Genomic DNA, 11574 nt, shown 5'->3' with positions numbered 1-11574 from the left:
TTGACCCCCCTCAACCAATTAGACATTACCATCGGATCTCGAATACCCTTCACCTATAAAATTTCAACCCAAAGCACCTTCATTTACCCTCAATCATGCCAAGATTCTATTTCAAGGCTCTAAATTGACTCGATTCAAAGTCCATCCGATCCGGGCCCAGTTGTCCCAATCTAATCTTACCAATCACTTCAGATTGGCTAAAAACCATACTCTGTGAAATTTCACCCAAAATAGATCTCGTTTGCCCCTCAATTATATAAAGATTCCATTTCAATGTTCCAAATTAACTGAATCAAGCCCTTTCCACATCCGACCAATCTGGGTCCATTTGGGCCAATTTGATCCCACTAATCACATCAGACTGTCCGAAAACCCCACCCTGTAAAATTTTGGCCAATCTAAACAGATTCCATTTTGGCCAATCTCACTGGCCTGTACATGCACGACCCCACTCCCCAGTCAAACCCATCTCAACCCTCCATTTTTTGGCCCAAAAATCCCCACCATTAAACCAAAAGACCAGGTTTAACCTGGTGGACCCAGTTTGACCCAGTCTTTCAAAATTTTCAAAAACCGTCATCGGGTTTTTCCAAAATTACTAAAATGCCATTTTAACCTAACATTTAAACTTTCTTTCATTCGAAGGGAAAGCGCGCGGAATTCGTTTTTCAGACGCTATTCATCTCCTTCGATAGAGAACCAGAGCGGCGGCAGTTCTCAGTTCGGTAACCTTGTCCAGCTCCGGCGTATCGTCTCCCCTCTTCGAACTGTTCATCTTCATCGCAAAGCGGCGAATCCATCGGTGGCGAACGACCCTCATTCAGCACTATTCATCGGCGTCTTCCTTCGAACCCAAAACCAGAGTGGCCGCGGCAGTGAGAAGGAGCTCTCGACATAGCGGCGTCCCCTTTGCACCTCTAGCCTCTCTCTTTCTCTCATTTTCTCTCTTCCTTCGATCTTTCCCTCCCTCTTTCTCTTCCTCTATTCTTCCCTAGTTCCTACCATCCTTTCTGTCGCTTGTCCACTGTTCGTCGTCTTCCTGACGAGAACAGGGAGCTCTCAGCGGTGACATTTCCCACTTCCACTCACAACCAATCAGTGCTCCATCAATTCTTGATAACTTTTATTTTAATTCCTCACCCCCTTGTCACCATTCTTCGGTTCCTTAATCATCCCCCAAACTTTTGCTCTCTGTCTTTTCCGCGGGTTAATCAGAACTTCGGAACTGGTAATGGCACTTCACTGTTTAAGACCACATCCCCCTTTTAGCTTCGAACAACAAGCGTTTCCATCCTCACCAACTTCCTGGTCACAACCTACAAGCACCTCTGTTGTTTGAAGACAAGTCAGACCGAAACTGATTGGGACCTCCTTATTCCATCGATCAAGCCAAAGTCGAAGCCCGACCAGTCGTTAGTCATCATCTCAGTTTAGAGAAAGAGATCGAAACGGGCTGTGATATCCCCTATTGCAACGTTGATCATATTAATGCTGAAATCCAATTAACGAGGTTAGTTTTATTCTCGTTTTCTTTGTCTTCCTTAACATTTTACCTTTTTTCTTTTCTTTTCTTTTAAACACCAACCCAGTCCCGTCCAGTTTGTCCCCCTTGCTGTGGTTTTCTTGCGTTCTTGTGCATGCTCTGTACCTTAAAACCCCTTGAAAGAAGACATTAGCTTGATAGTTCTTAAAAGAAATGGCTTGTTTATTGGTTTTATTTTAATTGTTGTTTTTTCTCTTTTCTAATTATATCACTAATGATATCGTTGTTTATTTCATTCTATTTTGTTTAGCTTCTACTTGGAGATTAAGTTCGGTTTAGATATTTGGTTGATTTCTAATGGATAATATTAGTTCATTAATTCCTATTTTGTGTAATTCTACTAGTCCTCATGTTCACATTTTGTTGCTCGAAGGGTAGTGACATGGCCTATGTCTTTGGATGTATTTGCTATTGTTCAGCCCACTCTGTACTAAGCCCATCTAGCTCGTATTAATTTCTTTAGTTTTCATCCTTTTAGTAGTGGTATATGATTGGAGTTAGCTTTGAATTAATTGATACTCTCGGAAGCTGATTTTTTTAATAACACGGGTATAAGCGGTTAAGACCAATTAACAGTCATTTGATTACTTCCCAACCCTTTTTGGGTTCATAATGAACAGAGACAATGGAAATGGTTTAGAATGTGCTTGTGAAGTTTGGAGATGGGGAAAGAATGTGGATAAGCATCAAAGGCAGCGACAAGGATTTTGTAGTAGATGTTTCTTGTAAGTTTATTTTCTATTATATTTTTCTGAATTTGGATACTAATAGAGGTGAAATTTGCTTTTATCCTTGGATATAGTGGTTTCTATCTTGTATGGATTTGAATATTGCATTTTGAAATAATTGAGTCAACCATTATAATATGCTTCTGTTTCTCCAATAAATTGAACCAAAACAATTTGTGTTGTAACAATTACAATATGAATACCTTCTTGTTTATATATTTTTTAATAAGAAACTTTCTTCTTCTTGGATTTTGAAGCAAAGTGATTCTTCGTTTGTACACATTTGGAATTGCAAAACTAGTATTTTTTAGCTTTTAACTCCATCTTGCTCTCCTTTAGGATAGTCCCTATTTGAAAGATGTCTTCATGTTGAATTGCATTAGAAAACCTAAAAGTGCTATTCAGTAGAAGAAATGCACAAAGATGCTGGAAACCAATTTTGGTTCTGCAGAAAAGCCTATGGTTCCATTTTAATAAGGTGCTTTAATGGTAGAGCTCTAAGAATATGTTCTAGTAATACTTGGTATTTGAGATATTAATTTTTCCCTTGTTAGAGTGAAGATTTAAGTTTTTAATTGCTAAAAAAGACTTGATTGGTAATTTGTAGGTGCTGTTACATTTACACATATTTATCTTGAGGTATACATGTTGGTGTTGTTACATTTTATCATTTTATTATAAATTTAATGGCTTACTTCTCTTAGGTTTCTTTTAATTGGACAAGTACCAAATGCATTTCAAGGTCTTACTCTATTTACAAATATTTAAGGGTTCTCTATTGAGTTTAAGTGCCATTTCCTTTCCATGATTAGAATGTAGGTTTTTAGTTGTTAGTATACTAATAATTTCTTTTGTTGTAGTGAACTCTTTAATAACAATTTGAGTAGTCAAATGCCTTCCTCAATGGAAAACTTGTCATCTTTAATTACCTACTAGGTTGACTATTTTGATAAAAGTTCTTATTTCCATGTGATTGCAATATAATGTATTTGTTTTTGGTATGTAGGCACTTGTAGAACAATCAACTATTTAGGACTCTTGATGTTTAACAATATTTGCCTTTGAGAGATTTGTACTAATCTAAACCATGTGTTATTTTAAATTATTCTAAACCATTTGGGTGGATGGTATTTTCATAGGATGGATTATTAACAAGCTAATCGGTATTGTATGACCAATGATTTATGTAATTTTTCTAATTTATATTTTAGATTTTCATATATATTAATGCAAACTATTAATTTTTATTTTATTTTACTTTTCAGGTTGGATGCATATTTAAGGAGTAACAACATACATGGATGAAGTGATTGAGATCGACGTTTTTCATTTTTATTATGGTTTATTATATATAATAAGACAAATTGACACTTGTAAGACATTTTTTGCATGTTGATTAGAATTTCAAAATTTATCTTGCATTAAACAAAATACTAGTGGATTTTGTTACTTATCTTTCTTCACATTTTTTCATTGTAATTGCATATTTAATTAGATCATCAAAGTAATCATTGTTGGTTAGTACATTTAGCTACGGTTTTGTAGCAAACTGTAGCTATAAATAGAAGAATTATAGTTATAGTTTTGTAAAAACCCGTGGTTATAGATTTGGATATATAACTATGAACAATATAAAAACTATAACTATATGTATCTTTTAGCTACGGTTCAGCCTATGTGTTCGTCCTTTAGCTATGAATAGAAACTGTAGCTATAAATGGGCTATAACCATGGATTAATTGAACTGTAGCCATAGGTTATAGTCACGCAAAGATAGGCTACGGTTTTCTCCATAACTAAACTTAATTATAGTCTGTAGCTATAGTTTTATTGACTCCGTGGCTAAAGGTCATATTTCTTGTGATGTTTCAATACACCGCAGGAATATGATGCAGGACGTTATGGGAAACTGATATAAGTTGGGGTGGGGTGGGGGTAGAATAGAAGGTGAAGTAAAAAGTCAAAGAACAAATAAAAGCTAGAGGAGATGGAAGGGAAAGGGGTAGAAAAAATATTATTAAAAGCTGCATAAATCTATACACAACGGGGGTGGGTGAGATCATATTCTCGCTGTGTATTAGAAACATCTTCCATAATAATACTTAAAAATGATGATATCATTATTAGGACGTTGTGGGGACAATCTTGGGAGGCTGATTTGAATTGGGGGGGGGGGCGTAGAATAGAAAATGAAGTCAAAAGAAACAAATAAAAGCTAGAGAAGATGAAAGGGAAAGGGGTAGGAAAAATATTATTAAAAGCTGCATAAATCAACCAATCCGCTGCTTTGTTTGCTTCTTGATAAACATGGCGATAGAAAAGGCCACAATCCATAAACACATTCAGCTTCAGGACACACATCGGGGGCCACCTGCTTCTTGGGGCTATAGATAACTAATAGGGGAAGGTTTTTCCTTTGGGCGTAGAATAGAAAATGAAGTCAAAAGAAACAAATAAAAGCTAGAGAAGATGAAAGGGAAAGGGGTAGGAAAAATATTATTAAAAGCTGCATAAATCAATCAATCCGCTGCTTTGTTTGCTTCTTAATAAACATGGCGATAGAAAAGGCCACAATCCATAAACACATTCAGCTTCAGGACACACATCGGGGGCCACCTGCTTCTTGGGGCTATAGATAACTAATAGGGGAAGGTTTTTCCTTTCTTAAGTACATCTATACAGAATGATTTATAAATTACATAAAAATGTGTCATTTTTTGCCGTGCTAACTTATAATGAGAAGGTTTCTACCAAAGGCACCAATCCATAAAAATGTGCGGATGTAGGTTAAGTTGGGACTGTGTTGGGACAGTTTGTCAGCAGATCCATCACACCTTTCATTATTAGTTTGTTTTACTTTTGGTTGGAAAAATAACCATCTTAGCCAGTTGCGTAAAAAAGCAACTTATCAAATCTTTTTATTCTATAAATTAATGAATGATTTAGAGTTATGAGAAACCAGTAGACCAAACATAACCCGAAAGGCAAAGACAGGGGGAGACTGAGAGAGAGAGAGAGAGAGAGAGAGAGAGAGAGAGAGAGAGAGAGAGAGGATGAACGGTGAGCTGCAAAGCTTTATCAAGGTTTTATTATCAGTTCTTTCGTCTCTAACTTACTGCTATTTCATAGCTTCAAAGATCCCCAAAGGCAAACTTAGGCTCCTTTCTCTCCTCCCTGTCTTCTCCATTTTCACTTTCCTCCCACTACTTCTATCTACCGTTCATCTGACAGGTACCACAAGCTTCTTTATCACCTGGTTAGCCAATTTCAAGCTCCTCCTCTTCGCTTTCGATCAAGGGCCCTTATCGTCCCACCCCCCAAAATCATTTCTCAGATTCATATCCATAGCTTCTCTCCCCATCAAAATCAAACAAAACCCATCTCCCCAATTCATCAGAAACGAAACCAAATCACCTCTGAATAATCTCTCCATTAAAGCCTTGCTTTTTGCCCTTCTCATCCGTATCTATGACTACAAGCAATATCTACAGAGAAAAGTGGTCATACTCCTCTATTGTTGCCATGCTTTTCTTCTCCTAGAATTCATTCTAGCTCTCGGGGCCTTCCTAGCTCGGCTTCTGCTGGGCCAAGATCTCGAGCGGCAGTCGGACGAGCCCTACCTCTCGACCTCCCTGCAAGACTTCTGGGGAAGGAGATGGAATCTAATGGTCACAGGCATTCTACGGCCAACCGTATACAATCCCGTAAGGTCCATTTCGGAGCGTGTTGTGGGGAGGGGTCTGGCTCCACTGGCAGGCGTTCTGGCCGCTTTCTTGGTATCAGGTCTGATGCACGAACTAATTTTCTATTACATCACCCATGTGACTCCGACGTGGGAAGTCACGTGCTTCTTTCTACTCCACGGGATGTGCACGGCGATGGAGGTCGTTGTGAAGAAGACGGTCAACGGCAGGTTGCGGTTGCACCGAACGATTTCGGGGCTGTTAACGGTCGGTTTTGTGGTGGTTACTGCCATGTGGCTGTTCTTCCCCCCGCCCCTGAGGAATGGTGCGGACGCTAGGCTCATTGGGGAGAATCTTGTTGCAATCGCTTATGTGAAAGAAAAGTTGGGAGAGATATCATCTATTACTTTGTAAGGGTATGCCATTTATTACTATATTAAAAATGTTAAACCACTTGACAGTTCACATAGCATGTTTTTCTTCAAAATCTTCATTCTTTTCTTTTTTTTTTCTTGTTTTTGAATTTTCTAAATTTTTATTATTTAAAGAATGATGTAGAATGACAAGTGTCATTTATTAAAATATTTCCATAGTTTGCAATTAATTTATTTATTTTTTTTTGTATGAAAGTGGAAAATGACGGTTTTAATATTAGTATCCATTTAAATAAATTTAATGGAAAGAAACTAAAAACAAGAATATCATTTTTGTCGCTAATAAAACATGGACAACCATTCTATTTTTTTCTATTTGGTCAATTTTGTTTTTTCTTTTATACAAAAAAAGTGTTAGGAATACTTTTAAAATAAACAACCATGGTTCTATACCCTTGAATAGGGGTGCAAGTCGGGCGGGTTGAGTTAGGTTTATGGTCAACCCAGGCCCAGCCCTAAAATTTGGGCTTAAGGCCCAAACCTGGCCCGAGCCCGAAAGCCCAATTTTTTCAACCCATGCTCAGGCCGCACTGTAATTTGATGCACTTGGGTTGGGCTCGGGCTTGGGTTGGTCAATGAATCCATTCTAAAATTATACATATATAAATGTATTTATGCAAATATATATACATATATTTATGTATGTAAATATATATGCAAAATATCTATACAAATGTTATATATACAAATATATATGTATATATATGTAAATATGTATGCAACATTTTGGGCTCGGGCCAGGTTCGGGCCGGGTTTGGGCTACCTAAGGGTTAGGCCCAAGCCTGACCCGAAAAATAAAAAAGCCCAACTTCTTGGGCTTAAGCCCAATCCGAAGACTGAAAATCCAAGCCCAGCCCGTATAAAATTCCAGGTTAGGCCGGTTCGGGTTGGGGCTGGGCCTGTGGAAGTTGCACCCCTACCCTTGAACATTTTCCATTCAGTTTATGAGAAATTCTTAATAAAAAGTCGATTAAGTAAATAAGATGCAAATTATAAATCTATAAGGGGTGTTTTAGTAAAATATAAACTATAAAGTTTAAGTAAATCCGTAAAACTACACAAGGTGTAATAGTAAATGACCCTAAAAACAAATTCATAGACTGAACTGTTGAAGTGTCTGATTTTGGGTCAATGCTTTAATTGTCCGTTTCGAATGGGTCATGTTAGAACATATTTAAAATAAGAAATAAAATTCACCAGTCAAATGGTTTAGAGGTTCAACCGTCTGGGTGAGTGCTTTTCTGACTAACTCAATGGTAAAATAGAACTAATTGCCTGGCCAATTTCTAGGCTGAATGGTTCAAAAACCATGGTCCACACATAAGTTCTTAATTATTCCCAACCTAGTTACTTGAAAGTACTGCTAAAATCTCTCTCCTAAAATACTTTACACTCCTAAACCCACCTTGATTATAGGCATTTCTCTCTTCTAAAATATTTCCCACAGGCTCTATTTTCTCTCCTCCACCCCGCCTAAATTTTCTCTTAAGGTAAGCCTAGGCCCAACTCTGAATCTAGACCGGGCCCGAGGTCAAACTCAACCTTTCCAACCCATACCCAACCCAAACTGAAAATTAACGTACTCGGGTTGGGTCTGGATTCGGGTTGGTCAAGTTAGCTCAAGTGAGCCTATCTGGCCCAATGCACTATGTGTATGTATGCAAGTGTGTAGTTGGGTTTGTACCAGGTTGGATTCGAGCCAGGCTTGGGCTTGAGGTTTTGGGCCTAAGCCCAACCTAAGGACCAAAAATCCAAACCAATCCATGAAAAAATGTGGATTAGGCCATTCTAAGCTCGAGTTAGACTTGTCGAAGTTCGTCCCACTCCTATTCAAAACTAATTGATTAAATTTTAGATAATTAAATAGGTAATAAAATGGTTAAATATTAAAAAATGTACAAATAATTAATAAACGGATAAAAGGAATATAAATTGTTCAATTAGTTAAAGACTAATTGTTAAAATGACTATATAGTTAACCTAATAAACTAAAAGTAATTAACTTAGATTAATAATAGAAATGAAAATGAAAATAATATGAATTGTTTACAAGAAAAAATAATAGAGATGAAAATGATGAAACCATTAAAAATTGATTATATAATTAAAATGATTAATAACTAATACAATAATTAAATAATGAATAAAATAGTAAATAGAGGAATTTCAAATATTGACTTGGAGCTAAGGGTGTAGGTGATATTTAGATTGATCTCAATCTCAACAATATCATCAAGGTCAAATCAGATCTCAACGAGAATGCAATTAGTCTCTTCATTAAGGTTTTGATTCTGGCCTTTAATATAAAACCCTCCAAATCTAGCGTTGTTAACACAAATTGTACCGCGAGAGGATATTATAAGGAAATAAAAGAGAGCTATGATCCTAAGGTTGTTGAGGGTTTTATGATTCTTATAACCATGAGAGATGATGGAAGAATTACAATTTGTGTAGATCTTTTTAGTAGTCAGGAGATCACCGCCACTTTGAATTAATAATAGTGATTTATATATTGAAGTTAAAGTTAATTAGACCTATTAATGGGACAAGTAGTCTAATGGTCTTGGCTGCGGGTTCACGCTTAAGCATAAATTTGAGCACTATGGGCTCAAGCTGTATGTATCAGGCCTAAATGCTTATATTTTATATGTTATTATATATAGATTAGTAAATATTAATATATAATAATATTATATAAAACTATTTTCACTCCAATGGGGGAGCCACCTGGCAAACCAAACAAAATCCCTACTTTTGGTTCCATATTGGCATTGAGTTCGGGTCCTTTTCTAGTCTAGTAGTTCTTGATCCCCTAATTGTGGATATTCTGTTGAAGGATCCTTCGATCAACATTAATATATGGGGTAAAGTTGAAGAAGAAAACAATATTAAGATGTTAAAAAAAAGGGAAAAAAGTCACGATCCATTAACCAAATAGCATCATATATCCACAAGGATGGAGAGAATAGAGAGAATGGAAGACATAATCTACAATGGAGAGAACGAACGATGTAATCTAGAATGGCCAATTTGCATAACCTTTGTAGAAAAATGGGTTGTTCGGTAGGGAAAAGAAAGAATGGAGAGAATGAAATTAGAATGATTTCTCTATTTAATGGCCAAATGTTCTCAAATGTGATTAATAACAAGTGGACATTCCCATGTAAAATGAACTAACGTGGCCAACTATGATTTTTAACCTCCTTTTTAAAAACAATTCAAAATATGAAAAATGTAAGAAATTTTCCATATATTAGAAAAAGGGAGAAAAAGATAATTAGGGAAAGTAGCTAGAGTAAACAAGTGTTTAAGTTATATTTCATCTAAAAGAATGGGGCCCACATCTATATACCATTTGGTTACCATTACCATTGAGCCAAAGCCCCCTGGAGTTACTAAATCTTTTAACAGCTTGGTGCCTTTGATAAACAGTGTCCAAAGATTTACTGTTGAGCCGGAATTATTAGGTCTTTGGCAGCTTAGTCCCTTTTGATAAACAATGCCTACAGGATTACCATTGAGTCGGAGCCCTCATCAGAGTACTAGGTCTTTGTTATCTTGGTGGCCTTATAAAATATGTAAGGCCGCTGAGGAGTAATGCCCTCGAGTAAGAATCATGTAGTAAGGCCTTGTGTAGTGTCACAGAAGGGTAACACCCTCGGGCAGGCTGAAGTAATGGATTCCTGTGCAACTTCGTGGAGGGTTAACACCTTTAGGCAACAAGGCCCTGTGTAGTGCCGCCGTGGAGGGGTAACTCTCTCGGGCAAGGCTGAAATAGTAACAGAATCCTAGCAACACCGCATAGAGGTAACACCCTCAGGCAGGACTAAATTAGTAATGTTTGAGGTAGAAGTGTTAGTAGCATATACATATATTTAATATTTCATGATATTTTCCAGCAACAGGATTTAACAAAGCTAATGTGCTTGTTGAAAGCTTTTGAAGTAAATATTATTGTAGAAATGAATGTATCATGGAAATTTATTGTTAAGTACTATGTGGTGGATCGTTGAAGTTTTGCTATTGAAAGTGAATGTTTAGTTTGCTGAAATTGATGAATTGCTAATACTGTAGTCTGTAGTTAAATGCACTGTTTTTAAAACTGGATCGGACTGGACGGTCGGACCGGAAAAACCGGGATCTGACTGGTTCCGTTTTTCTTTGAAACCATTTTTTCCCCTAAAACAGTTGATTTTGGTCAATAAATCGCTGAATCGGCCGGTTAATCGTTCAAACTGTTCGAACCTTTCGAACGATTTTGACCATTTTCCAATTTTTTAATTTTTTATTTTTTTTATCACAATGGATTGACCGTTCGAATCGACGATACCGGACCCCTGACTGGTTCGTTTTTAAAAACCATGGATGTGTTTGAAGAGTTTTGTTGATTTTAGGGACAAGGAGTGAAGTGTGGTGAAGAGTGACTTCCTTGAAAAAAAATACCGATTTGTGCTAAAAAATAGTGTGCTGAGATGACGAATACTAAACTCTTTATTATGGTACTAAAATTTAAAGTAGTATAAATGTGAAGTGAAATTGCAATTGAAAATGAATCTGCACGGGCTGAATTTTAAATTTGAAAATGTGGTACTATGCTGAAAACTTTTGATTATGTTTTTGATTTTGTGTAAAAAAAAAATAATTAGTGCAAAAAAGGGAAAAACTTAGAACAATGTTAATTAAAAGAAAGTGATTCTAATGTGTTTTAGAATGTAATGAAAGTGTGTTTCAACAAACAATCATATAAAAAGTGCTGTAAAATGTTATTAAGATTATGCAAGGGAAGCATTATATTAAAATAGACTATGCTGGGTCAACGGACTGCGGATTAGGCATAGGTCAAGGTAGGGCAGGGCCACAGTGGGCTAGATAGGTGGGTCCACGGACTTGGGTGATGCAGATTGTGTAGGATGGCTCAGGCTCAAGCTGGGGTGCCACAGTGGGTTGGGGCCATGGATTGGACAGACACTGGGTTATAGTATACTGAATCAGACTGAGTAAGACTTGGAAGGGAGAGAGAAGAGGTTAGGATAACCTCTCCCATGTCCGATGGGTGGGACCGGCATGGAGAACCCAACACAAAGACAAAAACAAATTGTTAAAGTAAAACTGAATAGTGAGAATCATCTAAAATCCAATGTGGTAAGTCAAATTTGTAGTAGGGAACTTCCTTCCTTGGGTTATAG

General features: G+C 36.8%; 1 protein-coding gene and 1 long non-coding RNA gene across 2 annotated transcripts; both read left to right on the top strand.

Annotated features, from left to right (window-relative positions):
- Positions 1 to 650: 650 nt before the first annotated feature.
- Positions 651 to 3653, top strand: LOC148848533 (uncharacterized). Its single transcript, XR_016101327.1, has 3 exons — positions 651 to 1510; positions 2164 to 2268; positions 3537 to 3653. It is a non-coding gene; the product is annotated as an uncharacterized LOC148848533 (long non-coding RNA).
- A 1591-nt stretch (positions 3654 to 5244) lies between these two features.
- Positions 5245 to 6596, top strand: LOC148848532 (putative long-chain-alcohol O-fatty-acyltransferase 3). Its single transcript, XM_088950984.1, has one exon. It carries the CDS (start codon positions 5325 to 5327, stop codon positions 6366 to 6368), a length of 1044 nt encoding a protein of 347 aa, XP_088807110.1. The 5' UTR covers positions 5245 to 5324; the 3' UTR covers positions 6369 to 6596.
- The last annotated feature ends 4978 nt before the right edge of the window (positions 6597 to 11574 follow it).

Source organism: Nelumbo lutea, chromosome 6 (genome assembly GCF_056320005.1).
Source record: "Nelumbo lutea isolate HS-2025 chromosome 6, American lotus-T2T, whole genome shotgun sequence".
Lineage (NCBI taxonomy): Eukaryota > Viridiplantae > Streptophyta > Magnoliopsida > Proteales > Nelumbonaceae > Nelumbo > Nelumbo lutea.
The sequence above is the reverse complement of the archived record's forward strand: the minus strand, read 5'-3'. Positions and strand labels throughout refer to the sequence as shown.